Source organism: Oryza sativa, chromosome 3 (assembly GCF_034140825.1).
Source record: "Oryza sativa Japonica Group chromosome 3, ASM3414082v1".
Classification (NCBI taxonomy): Eukaryota; Viridiplantae; Streptophyta; class Magnoliopsida; order Poales; family Poaceae; genus Oryza; species Oryza sativa.
In genome coordinates this window covers 13,902,077-13,918,987 of record NC_089037.1, presented here as the reverse complement: position 1 = coordinate 13,918,987, position 16,911 = coordinate 13,902,077, and the positions used below count along the sequence as shown (strand labels likewise).

At 48.9% G+C, this 16,911-nt stretch overlaps 3 protein-coding genes across 4 annotated transcripts; 2 read left to right on the top strand and 1 right to left on the bottom strand.

Annotated features, from left to right (window-relative positions):
* The first annotated feature begins 5,862 nt into the window (after positions 1-5,862).
* LOC4332867 (uncharacterized protein At5g02240) lies at positions 5,863-9,297 on the top strand. Its single transcript, XM_015773306.3, has 9 exons — positions 5,863-6,429; positions 7,130-7,242; positions 7,324-7,377; positions 7,486-7,570; positions 7,999-8,104; positions 8,439-8,525; positions 8,600-8,697; positions 8,777-8,886; positions 9,050-9,297. The coding sequence occupies exons 1-9, from the start codon at positions 6,141-6,143 to the stop codon at positions 9,107-9,109; spliced, it is 1,002 nt and encodes a 333-aa protein (XP_015628792.1). The 5' UTR covers positions 5,863-6,140; the 3' UTR covers positions 9,110-9,297.
* Positions 9,298-10,163: 866 nt separating this feature from the next.
* On the top strand, positions 10,164-12,598 carry LOC4332866 (probable diphthine methyl ester synthase). Its single transcript, XM_015772698.3, has 7 exons — positions 10,164-10,374; positions 10,486-10,610; positions 10,709-10,938; positions 11,434-11,473; positions 11,698-11,789; positions 12,013-12,219; positions 12,360-12,598. The coding sequence occupies exons 1-6, from the start codon at positions 10,225-10,227 to the stop codon at positions 12,198-12,200; spliced, it is 825 nt and encodes a 274-aa protein (XP_015628184.1). The 5' UTR covers positions 10,164-10,224; the 3' UTR covers positions 12,201-12,219; positions 12,360-12,598.
* On the bottom strand, positions 12,360-16,362 carry LOC4332865 (protein IQ-DOMAIN 3). 2 transcript variants are annotated; one of them, XM_015772696.3, is made up of 6 exons: positions 16,142-16,362; positions 15,273-15,433; positions 14,832-15,155; positions 14,373-14,636; positions 13,723-13,854; positions 12,360-13,597 (listed from the first exon to the last, which is right to left on the bottom strand). In XM_015772696.3, the coding sequence occupies exons 2-6, from the start codon at positions 15,354-15,356 to the stop codon at positions 12,896-12,898; spliced, it is 1,506 nt and encodes a 501-aa protein (XP_015628182.1). In that variant the 5' UTR covers positions 15,357-15,433; positions 16,142-16,362; the 3' UTR covers positions 12,360-12,895. The 2 variants fall into 2 exon arrangements, with proteins under 2 accessions (XP_015628182.1, XP_015628183.1); XM_015772697.3 differs by having other exon boundaries at positions 14,832-15,152.
* Between the last annotated feature and the right edge of the window lie 549 nt (positions 16,363-16,911).

The window sequence follows — 16,911 nt, the reverse complement described above, 5'->3', positions numbered from 1 at the left end:
AGAGTGGAACGATCTTGATTGCGCCGTCCATTTCGGCGTCTTGTTTGTTTTGCTCACTTTCTTGGGTGGCTCAGCTGTGGCGAGTGGGCTGGGTGTGTGCTCGAGCATGTCAAGGCTCCGCTTGTCGCATTGCACTGCCAGCTTAGCATTCCCTTAAATAGTGAATGTTCCCTTCGGTCCCGGTATCTTGAGCACTTGATACGCGTAGTGAGATGCGGCCATGAACTTCGCGAGTGCAGTTCTCCCAATGATGGCATTTTATGCTGTATCGAATTCAGCGACATCAAAGGTGATCTGTTCCGTTCGGAAGTTATTTGCTTGGCCGAAAGTCACAGGCAACGTAATTTTGCCCAATGGTTTAGACGATGACTGAGGAGTGATTCCATGGAAGGGTTGATTGGTGGGTGTCAACTCTCTTCGTGGGATCCCCATCGCGTCCAAAGCGCTGGCGAAGAAAAGGTTGATTGAGCTGCCGTCGTCGATCAGAACTCGCGTGACCTTGATATTCCGAATAGTGGGTTCGACCACGATCAGATATTGCCCTAGGATGATGGCAGTATTGGGGTGTTCCTCTTCTGAGAATACTATCTTCTGTTCGGATCACTTCATCTTGGGCGCAGCCCCCTGCCACATCGAACAAACTTCACGTTTCACCTTCTTGTATTCTCGCTCTGAGGAGTATGTCGTGGAACCTCCGAAGATGTGCGAGACATGGAGATCGGAGTCTGGATATGCTGAGTCTGATTCCTGAGTAACCGCCTCAGCGTCCTTCTCGACCACACGTATTCGCTTGCCTTTTTCAAATACCATATGTTTTACGAGCGACTTATTGAAGACGAGGCAATCTTCTAGAGAGTGTCTATCTGACTTGTGTATAGGGCACCATATTTTCTTCGCGTCGCTGCCTTGTGGGTCTGGGCGCTTGGGAGGGTCCGCGTATTCTGCTGCGAGAACTTCCGCTTGAGCTTTCCTTTTCCCACTCTTGCGATTTTTCTTCTTGCTTGACTCGGGTGCGTCCTTTGCTGGTTTCTTCTCTCCTCCGGTCTTCGGTTTGTCGTTCTTGCGTCTCAGTGCGTCGTCCGCATGAGCGCATCGATCGACAATTTCGAATAATCTCCGAGTAGTCATGACGCGCCTCGTTGCCAACTCCTAAGTAGTATAGCGATCTCTGACACCGGACTTGAAAGCGCGAATTACAGAAGCGTCGGTGATTTCAGGGATTGTATTTCTGCACTCGTTAAAGCGCCAAACATAATCCCTCAAGGATTCACCCGGGTTCTGTGTCAACGCATGTAGGTCGTCTTCGATCGCGTGGCGCTTGTACGTTCCTTGGAAGTTGGCAACGAACTGCTGCCACAGGTCTGCCCACAAAGAAATCGAGTAAGGGGGAGATGCATCAGCCATGAACGTGCAGAGCCTTTCAATGCAGTTGGCAAGTAATTCGCCAATGCGTTGTCGTCCGCTCCGGCAGCGTAGAGTACCGTGGAGTAGACCTGAAGGAATTCTTCTAGGTCGGTGCTCCCATCGTATTTCTCTATTGCTCCTGGTTGGAACCTTTCAGGCCATCGGACATCTTGAAGTGAACGACCGAAAGCTCTACACCCAGCGCTGGGGGCGGTGGGTTGTCGGCGATCGTACGTCCTTCGCGGATGTCTATCTGATGATGAGGATGAGGAAGATGACGACAATGACGATGGATCGCTTGGTTCCGGCGTGCGATTACGAGGACGTCGGCCAGGTTCTCGAGAACTCTGTCGTCGTCTCTCGTTGTTGTCTCGGCGCTGATCTCCATCATCGTCGTCATTATGGCAACGTCCTCGACCAGAATCGCCCAGCACCCGCCGCTCGCGATCGTCGTGATCGCGGCGGTTGTGGCGGTTATCTCAGTCTCGGTCTTCGCTCGAACGGCCTCCTCGTTCTTCGTTATCGTGACGCCGTGAAGAGACGCGATGTCAGGAACGGTTCTCGTCGACTCGTGTGCGTCGCGCCTCTCGGCGGCCATTCAGGTGATCGCGGAGATCACCGGTGCCGCGAGGTGGAGGGGTGGCTCGATGAGGCGATTCCCGCTGTTCAGGGTTTTCACCATTAGCATCGCCAGTTGGTGGCTGTTTCGGGTGCGCTGCAGTGGCGGCCTCTTCGAACGCGTTGCTGAGGTTGGTCACTGATTCCCATAACCGCTTTGTCCATCGTGCGAGATCGTCGTTCAGAACGGGGTCGTAGGGAGTTTCCCTCAGTATTGCGTTGACGGCTCTAATGTGCTGGGCCGGTGTAATCACTTGATTCTCCGCTTCCGCATTGGTGCATGCTGACGTGCCGACATCGTCGATAGCCAATACCTCACGCGGCATACTCGTTGTCGATGAACCATAGTCTTCGAGCAGGTGCAAGACTGATGGTTCGTGGGGATCGATGTCGATTACTCCAACAAATCGATCTGAAATCGGCGTCGCTCCTTGTTCCTTGTCCTCATCCCTGAAGGGAACGCGTGACTGCTGGACCTTAGGAGGTGGCGTCTTCATGGCGCTGAGAAAGACCTTGCAGCTCGAGAGGTTGTGATTCTTTGTCTTGTGAATAGGACAATAGACATCACGAGTTGGAGAGGTACGCTGAATTCCATGCTCTTTGCAGGCACGAATTTCAGCATGGACGTTGAGGAAAACCCAGCAGGCTTGCAAGGTGTGTTTTCTGGTTTTGTGGATAGGACACCAGGACCTTGTCACCTCGGAAGTAATCCTCGTCGGCTCATGATTCCTGTCGAAAAGACAAGGCTTAGCCGCACTAGGATCTCGAACTCGGATGTTGTCGATGTTCCGATCTCCGCTTCGGCAGGAGGATCCTTCGACATGGAGTCGCCCCGGGTTGTAGCCACTGCGTTCTCGTTTCCGGTCATTGGCGGACTAGCTGAGATCGGCACTGTGGTGTAAACCGGAAAGACGATTTCGCCGACTTGAGTCCACACCAGTATTGTTGAAGTAGGAACTCTTTGGTTGAGGTTGGTATTGACGCTATTGTCGACGAAGCTGGATGTCATAGTAGTAGAACCTTGAGCACTAAGTCCCCCTACCTGGCGCACCACTGTCGACGGGGGATACCCGTAGACCGGATATAGAGGGTATTGGGGTACGCTGGTACGAGGATCTACGTAATACGACATCGAGCAGGCAGAAAACAAAGATTATACTGGTTCAGGCCCCTTGATAGGTAATAGCCCTAATCCAGTTGATATGGGATTATATGGTGAAAACCACAGATTACAAAGAGAATAGTGGAACTCGATGATACCGACGAGATCGTAGTCGAGTTGATTTGACTAGATCTCCCGGCGACTTGGCTCCTGTAAGCTCCGGCTTCGTAGGCTGTGGTGGATGTGTTGGTGGTAAGATTCGATGCCTTAGGTCCTCCCGGAGGGTCCCTTTTATACCGCAGGTCAACTGGTCTCCAAGTAGGACTCGGAGACATCGGACCCGACACGATACAATGACGACCCAGTTCTATCCGAGTAGGACTCCTTACATCTGTGGACTCCATAATGGAATTCCTTAACTTATGCCGAAAACGTCCGTATACGCGCAAGCATACCATATCGATATGTGACGTATATCGAAGGGTAGAGAGTATACCTTACCCGTAACCCTGACAACCACCACCACACATCGACAACATCTACATAAAATCAAGAAAAGAGTTAGCACCAGACCAGCCGTTGCTAGACAAAAAAGGAGCTACAGCCAAACCGTTCAAAATCAAACCCTAATAGACGAGCCCCTAGCCTTCTAGATGTTGTCCGGACGAAAAGGATATAGAAGGAGAGGGCAAGAGAGAAGAAAGATCCCTCTCCCTCGGATAGACCCACCGATCGGCTGCCATCCAGCGGCTTCGCATAGACTGTCTAGGACCAGTTTTGGCAAAAGGGGGCCTCCTAGATGACGTCTCCATAGAGAAGAGCGACACTATTGTCCCTCGTGGTCTCTGTCAGGGTTATGAATAAGGCATACCTTCTATACTTGGAGTCGAGAGATATACGGATACGGTATACCTTCAAGTATACGAAAAGGTTACTTTTGGGTTAAGGAAGTCGGTGGGCTTCTCAGGAAATAATCTCTACAAATTGAAGGGGTCAGAGTCCTATTCGGAGAACATAAGGATTTTTTCATACTGTGTGAGGTCTGTTGTCTCCGAGTTCTACTTGGATATTAAGGTGATCTGTGGTATAAATGTAGGCCCCCCGAGGGTACAGATCATCACATCTTAGTGCAATACACCCACCATAGTAGGAGCAATCCAGAGGACTTGAAGCCAACTCGCCGATAGATCTCATCTAGTTGTTCTCGATAGGGATCTCGTCAGTAATCTCAGGATTCTATTGTTCTCTATTGTACTCTATGGTTTTTTTTCATAATCCCATATAAAATGGATTAAGGCTATTACCTTACGAGGGGGCCTAAACCAGTATAATCTTTGTTTCCTGTGAGCTTGATGTCGTATCAACATACCTCAATACCCTTAGAATACGGTCGGCGGGTATCCCCCCGTCGATAGTTTCAAGGAGATCTAAGATAAGGTTTTCACTAGGAAAGAAGATGGACATCTCGACAACTCCCCCAAGAGTGAATACGACGCCTAAACCGTGTCGTTGCTGACCCGACAAGACTGGGCTAGGCTTTCACCCACCTCCTGTCCCCTGTCGATCTACTGCTACCGCTCCATTGCACCACCACCAGTCACCCATCATAAGCGCCACCGACACCTCCCGTCGACCATCCTCCGCATGCCTCCACATGCTAACATGACACACATGCCATCACTAGCCTCTCGCCGCTAGTCATGCATGCATCCTCGCCGTTGCCCGTGTCAACCTCCCGTGTTGCTGGTCTTCCTATCATCGTTAGAGTCAACCTCCAGCATTCGTCAGCCTCCCTGTTGTCACCTGCATTGGCCACACATGACCTCCCGCTGTTGCCACGCGAGTGGTGTCGGTAGTGCTGTAGCCACTCCCAGCAGCAACCTCCGGGAAGAGGAGCAACCACTGCCACACCTAGTAACAGCTGCTCCTCCACACACACCGTCACTAGAGGCCATCACCATGTGCTTCTCCCTCACCACCGTCATTTGTCATCACCGAGAGCTACCTCGTCGGGGGAAGCTAGAGGGAGCTATGCTGGAGGCCGCTGGATTTGGCAGCTCCCGCTGCCACCTCCGAGTCCACTTCTCGCCACCCTCTGCCATGCCGCCTAGTACCCCCACCCTTCTCCACCATGCCGTGCGCTAACCTTCACCTCGCCAGATCCGTGAAAAGGGCTAGATATGGACAGTGCCACCTCCTTCTTCCCGGTTGCTTCAGAGCCCATATTAACGCGACGTTCTCGAGGAGGAAAAGAGTTCGGCATCATCTTCCTTGCAACCACGTGGCTTGCTGACGGGTTGCTCCGGTGGTGGCAAGGGGCAGAGGTGCGGGGGTGGCTGCGTCGCTCAATTGGTTGTCTCCTGTGTCATCCCGGATTATGATCACACGGGTCCTCTACTTAGTGAGCCATATGCCACTTAGAGGGTGGTAAGTGGGCTGCGAGCTAGAGCGTATATTCTGGTCCCGTTCATTTCTTCAAGAGTTGGATGAAGATAAAAATTTTTGTGACACGTTTTTCAAACCGCTAAATGGTACGTTTCGTACGAAAATTTTCTATATGAAAGTTGCTTTAAAATATCATATTAATATATTTTTAAAGTTTGTAATAATTAAAACTCAATCAATAATACGTTAATACTATATCATTTTACGTTAATACCATATAGTAGTAGTTTGGCACGAGAAAATTGTTCCCCGATCGTGCTTATTCAAATCTACGGTGAGAGCTAACACTACGTGGAAGAAGAACCGGACGTCGGATGCGGCGTCATTGCAGGATCGGCGGCGACGCCGGGGGCGGCGTGCTGTGGCTGAGCCGCGCCGCAGTTCGCGGACCACACGCCCCCCCACCCCCCGCCTGCCGCCTGGCCCGGCTGCCGCCAAGTGTCCGCCGCCGCGTCGTGTCGCGTCGCGTCGCTCGGCCCGCCTCGCCTCGCCTCGCCACCAATATCTCCCCCCAACCTCGCCGCGCAACGCGCACCCCCCGCGTCGAACACCCGAGGACCGGGAGCCCGCGATGGCGATGGCGATGGCCTGCCTCAACCCTCTCGCGCTCTCCCCGCGCCTGGCCTACGGCGGTAGAGCGGCCCCGCGGCGCTGCTGCTCGGTGGTGGTGCCCACATCCTCCGCGCGCGCCGCGGCGGGTCGCTGCAGATGGCGGCTCGCGGCGGTGGCGGAGGAGCCGCAGGCCGTGCGGCAGCAGGAGCAGCAGCAGCGGACGGAGGGGTCGGGTGAGGCCGGCGCGGAGGCGGCGGCCGACGCCTCGTCCAAGCTAGTTCTCGTCGTCGGCGGGACCGGCGGCGTAGGTAAGGAGACCCACATCTCTAGCCCTTCTCTCCATAGCTTCAGTGTCACCTTCTCTCCATTGGAGTGTCACTACTGTGTGAGTATATTTTTTTTTTCACAAAATATTTCGTAGCATTTTACTATGCCATTATCTGATTATGTCAAGCTCATCATGCTGGTAATTCTTTTAGTTAAGCGTACATTTGCTCTGCATTTTAAGTGATAAATATATGTTCTGCAGTTGTCTAGATATTGATTGAGCAGATCTGTCGAAACTAGATTTCGGCAATAATAAAAGGGGGTGGCTATCAAGCTCGGAAAGTGTATGGGTTTGGAGACAAAGGATTTATACAGGTTCAGGCCTTCTTATAAAAGAAGTAATACCCTACTCCTGTCCGGGGATGAATCCGCCGAGTGTATTATTGATTGTATGATTCGGGAAAAATCAGCATATGCCCCTAGAGGCGCCCGGACCCCCCTTATATACTGGAAGGAGTCCGGATTACAAAAGATAATCTATATTCCTAACGGAATATGAAGATAGAGGTAAAATACAGTCGTAACCGACTAAGTCTCAGGGTGTTTCCTTGATACACAAGTTAAGAAACAAACCCGAGATACAGATAAGATATTCTATCTACATTAAGTATCCGGTACCCAGTTCGAATACCATCGCCGTGTAGATATGGGATACCCATAATCTCCACAAGATCCTTGCAGGGCAGTTGGTGGTGGCATCTTTACTGAGCAGGAACATCAAGACAAGGTTGTTGCTAAGAGATCCTGCAAAGGCAGTGACCCTATTCGGCGAGCAAGATGAGAGCGTATTTCAGGTGATCTTACATCCAGAGAGCTTGAACATTCTATTTCCTTCTGTGTAAATTTTGCTCATGTAAATTGTTACTTCATGGAAGGCTTACAAGGCTGACACGAGAAATGCTGCAGAATTGGATCCAGAAATATTTGAGGTTCATTTTCTTGTGTTTTATTGTTTTGAAGCTGAAATGGTAGAGCGTTATGGGCTTTCTATTTATGCATGATTGAATAAAGCAAAATATAGGGATCTCTTTTCACAGGGAGTTACGCATGTCATCTGCACTACTGGAACTACAGCATTCCCTTCAAAGCGCTGGGATGGGGATAACACTCCTGAACGTGTTGGTACGTACTGAGTAAAGTTCTTCAGTTCTTGTTGAAACCATCTATTTGTTTGTTCTACGTACGTAAATGGAACAGTGATGGTTGATCTTGGGGGATGGATGATCCTTGGGTAAAGTCTTTCAATCCCCTATGGACAAACTAAGAATTCAACTGTGGCAGTCGCGGAGTGCTAATAAGCTGCTTATGATATTTCCAGATCTTGGCATTCCCATTGACAGAGTTTAATATGTACCTTTTGTTGATCATGATCATGCACACTACAGTTAAATTCATTCCCTGTGCATTGATGTTAATGATATTTCTTATAAGTTATAACTGATATAACCTGGTCTATCTTTGTCACGCATAATGAGCTAGCAACATCAGCTATGTGCCTATGTCTTGTTGTGTTTTTTTTTTTCTGAACACACACCATTTTCCCTTTCTAGATTGGGATGGCACCCGTAATCTGGTGAGCGCCATGCCACGGACAATCAAGAGACTGGTTCTGGTGTCATCCATCGGCGTTACAAAATACAATGAACTACCATGGAGGTATACTGCAGAATTTCAACGAAAAACTTTGGTATCTTACAGTTGAACTTCCTGTCAGTCATACTAGTCTCCAAAGTCTAAAGTTGCATGCATTCCATGAGCTATCCTGAAATTTTACTAGAGTTTAATGAAGAATTTATATCCTCAATATACTTATGAGTTTAATTTAGCAATGGTTTACTGTGAGACAATGTACTTGCTGTATAAGATTTGCATGCTTATGCTTCCAAAACCCATCTTAATCTTGAATTTTAGTTCATTAAGTCTAGTGTCTGCTTCCTCAACTTCTATTGCGTCACAATTTTAACCTTCACTCATGCTATGCATTTTTCAGTATCATGAATCTGTTTGGTGTGCTTAAGTACAAGAAGATGGCAGAGGACTTTGTCCAGAACTCAGGCATACCTTTCACCATCATAAGGTATTGTGCACATAAATCCTTTTCATGGCTCACAACGGATACATTTTTATGACCCAATACTAGCTGCATTGCAGGCCTGGGAGATTAACCGATGGACCCTACACTTCTTATGACCTTAACACACTTCTTCAAGCTACTGCTGGAGAAAGACGGGCAGTTGTCATGGGCGAAGGTAACTTATACTAGTTGTTATTAATGGATTTCTGTTAAGCTATCTTATTCTTGCAACTCTTCATCACTACCCCTATTAGGTGACAAGCTTGTGGGAGAAGCAAGCAGACTGGTGGTGGCAGAAGCCTGTATCCAAGCTTTGGATATTGAATTCACAGAAGGACAAATATACGAGATCAACTCGGTGAAGGTATTTATGCCTGGTGTTTGATATTTCCTCGTGCGTGTGTGTGTGTGTGTTCTTTTTGAAAAATGGCCTTTGGTTACGTTGAAAACTAAATATACAAAAGCTGTCTAGTTACGTTCAAACTAAATTATTTATCTTTTGACTGAAGTGTCAATTATCACTTCAGGGCGAAGGACCTGGGAGCGACCCAGAGAAATGGAAGGAGCTGTTCAGAGCTGTTCAATGAAATTAATGGCATTAGCTCACCCTCATCGTGATGTATTTTGTTCATGTATAGTGTACTTTAGTGGAATTCCATTGAGGTAGTTTAGTCCATTGTAGTTAACTAGTAGTGTACAATTCATATCATCATGTAATGAGATTTTAGCAATTCTAATCCCAAGACCGCATTGGTGGTAATTAGATTTGGTACTACCACTGTCCCAAAAGGATTTCATTTCTAGCCATGCATTTGGGCAAGTATTAGGTGTATATTGGGCAGGTATTAGGTGCATAGTCAAAAGTAAAATCTTTTACGGGCAAAGGTAGGTAGTAAAATGAAGTAATAACTTTTTGGCTATGTATCGGATATATTCTTTTCCAGACATATAGCTAAAAGTTGCAGATGGAGAGAGGTGTAATTGGCATTCACTTCTAAAGGGTCAAGCAAATACTCCCTCCATCCCATAAAAATAGCTATGATTTAGATTTATTTTTTTATGGGACGGATGGAGTACATCATTTTGTTCTTAGAGTTGTATTTTTTTTCAATTTTTGGGTAACTTCTGGTCGGTTCTAACGGGAGGATTTATGGGAAAAAAAAACTGAACTAAATATTATAAAGCTAACAAGTAGGCATAGGTTAAAAGAAAAGTTATCTTAGCGATCCTAATGTTGAAAAATAATTTTCTTATAGAAATTATACTTTTTAATGTAAAACTATTACAACGTTAGATTTTTATTCCTTTCATTCTAACATGTTAATTTCTAAGCCTTAATTAACATCTAAAGCTGGAGGTTCCACGAAGATGGACCAGTTTGGCACAACTTCAAGTCTAGCTCCACTTTTTCGTAATCTGGAGTACAGCCAAATGGCTTCAGCTCCACCAAAATAAATGGTAAGAGTGAAGCATGTTGAAATATTCTTATAAAATAAACTAGAGAAATTAAATTGGGCTTTGCGAAATTCAGAGTAAATTTTTAAAGTTAAATCCTTAAAAAACATGCCCTCACCACTACGGTCTACGGGAGAGGGAAGAGACAGAAACCCCGAAACCCCCCAAAGGTTCCCACTTCCTCCCACCCGCCCAAACCCATCCTCCGCCGCCAACGCGCCGAGAGCAAAAAAAGAGAAGCACCGGGATGCTGTACATCGTGGGGCTCGGCCTCGGCGACGAGCGCGACATCACCGTGCGGGGGCTCGACGCCGTCCGCCGCTGCGCCAAGGTCTACATGGAGGCCTACACCTCCCTCCTTTCCCTCGGCCTCGACCCCTCCGCGCTCTCCAACCTCGTGCGTTCCCCCCCCCCCCTCCCCCTCCCCCTCACCCTCCATGCCCGCCACCTGTTCGACCAAATGCCTGTTCCCGCTCACGCGCCATCGCCCCACTGTTTTCTTGCGCAGGAGAAGATGTATGGGAAGGAGATCACGGTGGCGGACCGCGAGATGGTGGAGGAGCGCGCCGACCAGATGCTCCGCGAGGCCGCCGACGCGGACGTCGCCTTCCTCGTCGTCGGCGACCCCTTCGGGTAATGGTTTGCTCTCTGAGAGCCTTCTGGGTACTGTAAACCTTTGCTCTTGTGCGACAGCTTTTCGGTTTATGTCCTGTTTGAATGACAAATTGCAGCGCAACTACACACACTGATCTGGTGGTTCGCGCCAAGAACATGGGGGTGGAAGTGAAGGTGATCCACAATGCGTCCGTCATGAATGCAGTTGGAGTTTGCGGATTGCAACTTTACCGCTACGGGGAGACCATCTCTATACCTTTCTTCACGGAGACATGGAGGCCGGACAGTTTCTATGAGAAGATTCAGAACAATCGACGGCTTGGACTGCACACACTTTGCTTACTAGGTTTGTCATGCTTGCTTGATCATTTATTTCAGTGTAGTCAAAGCTCGGCATTCTTAAGGAGAGAGGCAATTGAACTTGAATGGCTGCTAGTGGCTGACTTCTTTTACGGTTAACACTTCCTTACAAATTACAATCATGGTTATGGATCTTGGTTCTTATATTGGCAAATACAATTGATATTCAAAATGTAATAACCAAAGTAAACTTTTAATTTATATGACAGACCCTGGATTGACAGGTAACCACTATTTCCTGTAATTTATTGATATCAACAGCTGATCCTGAACTGTCAAATGAACTTGTCAGGTGTAATTTTGTACATGCAACACTTCATACGTCTAGCCTAAATTTATTGACGCTTGATAATCTTTATGGTTTAGTACTTTCTTTTCAAGATTAATCTTGTGCTACTTTCACTTTTTCCCTGTTACTGCAAGCGGGCTTGCTTGACTGTTCCTTATTAAAGAAAAACTGTGGTTTGATTATCCAATGCAGATATTCGTGTTAAGGAACCAACGCTTGAGTCTTTATGCAGGTAAATTGCATGATTTCCTGTCTAGTGTCAGTAGTGTGCAGTGCAGAACTACAATTTCTTCTTAGAATTAGCTATGTGCTAGAGATGCTTCATTGCTATGTTCTTTCTTCAAAGAATTGATCAATATTCTGTGCGGCACAAGCAGATTCATCTGTTGAATTTTTATGTTGCCATTTAGGATATATCTATCTTTTGCCATTATATTTTATTTTTATTTCTTTCAGGGGAAAGAAAGTGTATGAACCACCAAGGTTCATGTCTGTAAACACCGCAATAAGTCAGCTTTTGGAGGTGGAGGAACTGCGTGGGGGATCTGGTATTCTCATGGAATCTCTGAATTAATTTCCCAAGTTAAAATGCTCTTGAAAAACAGCTGTTAGTCTGCCTATCTAAGTTTAATGTACCAATCTAAAAAGGGATTTCATTATGCCCTGCAGGGTAACTATAGCTAGATTTTTGGACGTTGCTTACATGTTCTACTTTTCATAGGCCAGTAGGTTTTACTTCTAGATTAGCACTTAAAAATCACTTGTTTCCAGCATATGGCGCAGATTCACTATGCATAGGTGTTGCTCGCCTTGGAAGTGATGATCAGAAGATCGTCGCTGGACCTATGAAGAAACTACTAGATGTCGATTTCGGCCCACCCCTTCACTGCCTTATCATAGTGGGAGAGACGCATCCTGTGGAAGAAGAGATGATAGAATTCCACATGATCAAGTCATGATGAATGAAAGTGCTTTTATGTGAGTTTCACTCCTTTCTTGCAATGAAAAAAAAAAAGCAATACTTGTATGCTTTCATTCGTTACAAAGCAATTTCTACACCTTATATCCTGTGGCTAATGTTGAGTCAATACTCATTTGCCTCCACAATTTTGAATCAGGGCCTTGTAGCTGGATACATGATCCCAGGCTTATAGCTCCCTTGAAACGATACTTCGATGCTTCCGCCCGCCGTGAAAGGTCCACCAGTAGTAGTTTACTGCTCCAATTGTTGCTCATTTTTAAGTTAAACTGGGATCAGCTGTTGTTCTTTTTTTGGCCTGATACCGAATACTCTCAAACCAGTATTGAACCTTGTTTACATTGTGTGAGCTCATATTTGAATGTGTTCGTGCATAAATCACCTTGAGATCAATGTTACTCATCAAGAAACGGTTACCGGAACATTAGCTACAATTGTGGAGTATAAACTCGTATGAATGAATTGTGGTAACCCGTAGTACGATTTCGTGTCGTCCGATCTTCTGTGCCGTGTTTCAGATCCATCTTTTGTTGTCTCACAGCTCAGTCTGAGTCTGGGAAGCCTTCCAGAGTTCCAGTTGAAGAGGATGAACAGTCACAGAAAAAAAAAGCAGGATTTTTTTTTTTTTGCTTTATCGTTCGTTGCAAATTACATGCTTGATGATGCTAATTCTCTTCACCGGATAGGGGTGTACTGCTCCATCTGCAGCTGGTGCAGCGCGGCCTCGGAGCCGAAGCTGTGGCGTCCCGGCGACCTCCGGGACCGGGACCTCGTCGGCGTCATGGGCCCCTTCACCCGCGGCGACCGCTGCGCCGCCGCCGGCCGGCTGGACCTCGCGAAGACGATGTCGCTGGCGATGGACGGGATCGGCGACATGGAGGGGATCGGCGACAGGAGGCGGTCGGCGAACGGGAAGCACTGCTCCGAGTAGGCGTCCGCCGCGCCGGCGCCGGAGCGCTCCTTGGGCGTGCTCATGGACCGGAACTTGGCCTTGGCCGACGCCGTCGACGCCATGTACCCCGGGAACGCCGCCGCGCCGCCGCCGTCGTCGTCCCTCGCCGGCGTGCGCCTCCCGGCGCGGGTGAATGACCGCCTCGCCGAGTACCCGAGCTGCCTGTCGGCGTCGTCGTCGTCGCCGCCGACGCAGGCGAGCCTGTCGGCCCTGGACCTGGACCGGAGCACCGGCGGCGGCGGCGGGCGTTCGTCGTCGTTCATGGCGGCGCCGGCGGCGTCCCTGCTTGGAGATTGGTGCGCGACGGGGATGTCCTTATCGAACGGCGGCTGCGACCCGACCCATTCCTCCAGCCAGCTCCACCGCTGGTTCAGCGTCTCCATCTCCTCCCGGCTCATCGGCTGCCTCCTGACCCCGACCTTCTCCTGCGCCAAAAATTAACAGCTCTCGATCAGTCACCGACGAGTGGGCCCAGACAGCCGGATCGCGGGGGCCCCGCGCTGTCAGTGGCTGGGGGACGTGACGTCATGGGGGAGGTGAGGTGACGTACGCTCTGGTGGAGCGAGGCGTACTGGAGCGCGCGGACGCGCTTGAGGGCGGCCTCCTCCCTGCTCCGGCTCATGGCGCTCATCTCCTCCTTCGACAGTGTGCTGCTGTCCCACCCCTTGCTCAGCTGCTGTTCCTGCACAACAACAACAACCACCAATCGCCCTTCAGATTCTTCAGTAAAATGAAATCCATTCACTGGCTCGCCCACCGAAATATGCCAAGCTCTCTCTCTCTCTCTCTCTCTCTCTCTTTTCCCTCTTCTTTTTACTGTTACTATGAGCATTGGCACTTGCAGGCATGGATCGATGGACAGACAAGTATAGGAAAAGAAGAGCCAGATTACAGCAGAAACAGCAGCTGATGGTGCAAAGCAAAATGTTGTGAGTAGTACTACTACTACAGTGCTACACTGGACAGTGCTACATTGGGCGCAAGAACAGAAGCAACGAAAGAATCGGGGCATATGCATGTGCATGTGTCCTGGCGATGGCCGCGCACGACACCGACGTGACGCGGCCGGGTCGCCGTCTGCCGTGCCGCCACCCCGCACCACATGCCGCGCATGTGCCCAGCAAATCATTCGCACGTTCCTACTACCTAGCTATAGCAGCTAGCTGGTGAGAGTGTTCTTTTACTACTAGTGTTACTTACGTGGACGGCGGCGGCGGCGGCGTAGTACAGCTCCCGGCCTCGCCGGAGCAGCGCGTCCATGCCGTCGGGCGCCGGCGAATTAGCGGCGTTGTGGTCGCCGCCGGCGGCGGCGGCGGATGAGGCCCTGGCGCGCTGCCGCGCCTGGATCTTCATGAGCGACTCGAGGCCGCGCAGCGTCGCCGCCGTCTGCCGCCGCACCGCCTGCCCCCGGATCAGCGCCTGCAGCCGCACCAACCCCTTCAACGCTCGCAACGCCCTCCTCGCCTGTAAAAAAACAAAAAGAAAAAAAAAAGGATTAAAGCAACAGAAAATGTATTGATACGAAGACATTTTTGGTGAGCGACATCAAATTCACTGAAAATTGGACGAATTATCAAATCGCTACGAAATCCATTGAAAATGGGGGCTATAAATTTTGAAGGTTTGAAGCAAAAAATTTTAGTTGTTTGTTTTACTTACGAGGTATCCACGGTAGACGGATTGGATCATAAGGGCGGCGTGTTCGTGGCCGTACGGCGTCGGCGTCGTCGTCGTCGCCGGCGCCGGAGCCAATGCGGCCGTCTTCCCGGTGAGGCGGACCACCTCGGCGGCGGCGTGCGCGGCGGCGACGGCGGCCTCTGCGGCCGCCGCGGTGGCGAGCGCGACCGCCATCGCGTGCTTGCTCTGCTCGTCCTCCGCCTGCCTGATCTGCTCCTCCTCCACCGCCGGCGCCGGCGCCGGCAGCGCGAACGAGTGCTGCGTCTTGAGCTTGCCCGCGAACATCCACCTCTTGCTCTTCACCTTCTGATCAATAAATCAATCAACAACACCACCTCCTCGTCAGCTCAACTCATCAATCAATCAAACGAATTCTCGCAAAAATTTCGGCAAAATTTGTGGCAAGAATGAATCGGTGCAAACCTTGTCCGGCTTGGGCTTCTGCTTCGGCTCGGAGACGAAGAGCCTCTTGATGCGCTCGAGCCATCCCCTCCTCTTCCTCTCCATGTCGCAGCTAAGCTTCGTGCAAGCTTAGCTACTAACTAGCCTTACTACACCTCGTCAGTGTCTGAACCGAGCAAAATCTGAAGCAAGAAACGCATCGTCATTACCAGAAATGCAGATGAAATAATAGAAATGAAAAACAAGAATTGGGAGTAGTAGCTGGCATGTCTCAATCGTAAGATCCAAGGAAATGTTGACTAAAGCTTCGGCAGGACGAGGGCACTTTGCTGCCAGCACAAGCTACTGTTCGTCAGTGGTGACGGTCACAGTGTCCGAGCAAAACGAAGAAATCAAGAAGCGGAAAAAATAAAATTCAGAGCAGGACTGCTGCTGCATTGGATTCGGTTGATGATTTGCCGTTGCATTTGTCAGTAATCTGAAGTTTTAACAGTTTTTAATCACGCAGTGGGAGCCATTTAGAGGCTAAAGCCAAGTGAGTGATTAGCTGGGTGCTTTCTTGTGTCACCTGCTAAAATTCCAAATAGTAGTACAAATCAAGCGAAAAACACCAACCGGAATGCCTAGTTTTGATGCGACAAACCGCAGCTATAAGCTGTAATGTTCAGAGTGTGACGGGTTTCTATCTGAATCATCTCATGGCAACTGAACAAAGAACCAACCATAACACTACTAGACAGCTACATGCGTCGCATCTGAATTTACTCTGAAATGACTGCACCAACGAAAGAAGGAAGAAGACTGAAGAGGAAAGTGAAAACAATATCGAATGAATCAACCACGAGACCCAAAAGATGAACTGAAAATCAAGTGATCCAAGATGAGAGTACCTTGCAGAGTAATGGTAGGGATGCTAGCTCTGAGTGATCCAAGAACTCTCTCACTTTCAGCAGCTGCTTGTGGAGGAGGTGGTGATGACACAGACAGGAGGCTCATGTAAGGCAGATCATGCTCTGCCTGCCATATGAGGGAGGAAGAACCAATTTCCAGTGGAAAGCCAGCAGGTCATGCCTCACCATCTCAGAGAGAACCCCACATGATGACATGAATCAAGAGCGCTCTCTCTCTCTCTCTCAATTTATACGGAGTACAAGATGTACATTTGCAAAGAGACCTTCAGATTTGGCAAGGTGTGAAACGCCCTGCTTCCTCTGCCATGTCTGATTACCTCAAGACCCCTCTCAACTTAAGTACTCCTACTTAACATGTGAGCTTGCCGCTAAACTGAGTTGTTGACAGTGAGAAAAGATAATACTCCCTCTGTCCCATAATATATGTGATGTTGAAGGAAATAGTACTAGAAAATGTCACATCCCTCTAAAATCTTTTAGATTATGAGACAGGGGAGTACTATCAAAGTACATGTGTGATGTGTGTATTCCTTTTACATTGTATACACAAAGAAACCAAAAATTAGGTGATATTTTACAGAAACCAAGGGCTAAAAGATGCACTTTTTTTTTCAGCCCGTTGATGCAGCCTGCAGCGTGTGGTACATTGGTACTAGAAAACAACAAACGGAACGGGATGGTGGCCACTTGAGAAGTAAACAAAAAACGAAATTAAAAGGGGGATCAGGCAAGGCAGGCTGGTCCGCAGC

Bases quoted from the DNA above. Each gene is read 5' to 3' on its own strand.
- LOC4332866 (XM_015772698.3), top strand. From the start codon at position 10,225: ATGCTGTACATCGTGGGGCTCGGCCTCGGCGACGAGCGCGACATCACC. The intron at 10,375-10,485 runs GTGCGTTCCCCC...TTTCTTGCGCAG, and splicing joins CCTCCGCGCTCTCCAACCTC to GAGAAGATGTATGGGAAGGA. The intron at 10,611-10,708 runs GTAATGGTTTGC...GACAAATTGCAG, and splicing joins GTCGTCGGCGACCCCTTCGG to CGCAACTACACACACTGATC.
- LOC4332865 (XM_015772696.3), bottom strand. From the start codon at position 15,356: ATGGAGAGGAAGAGGAGGGGATGGCTCGAGCGCATCAAGAGGCTCTTC. The intron at 14,637-14,831 runs GTAAGTAAAACA...GTTTTTTTACAG, and splicing joins CCGTCTACCGTGGATACCTC to GCGAGGAGGGCGTTGCGAGC. The intron at 13,598-13,722 runs GTACGTCACCTC...TTTTTGGCGCAG, and splicing joins ACGCCTCGCTCCACCAGAGC to GAGAAGGTCGGGGTCAGGAG.
- LOC4332867 (XM_015773306.3), top strand. From the start codon at position 6,141: ATGGCGATGGCGATGGCCTGCCTCAACCCTCTCGCGCTCTCCCCGCGC. The intron at 8,105-8,438 runs GTATACTGCAGA...TGCATTTTTCAG, and splicing joins TACAATGAACTACCATGGAG to TATCATGAATCTGTTTGGTG. The intron at 8,887-9,049 runs GTATTTATGCCT...TTATCACTTCAG, and splicing joins ACGAGATCAACTCGGTGAAG to GGCGAAGGACCTGGGAGCGA.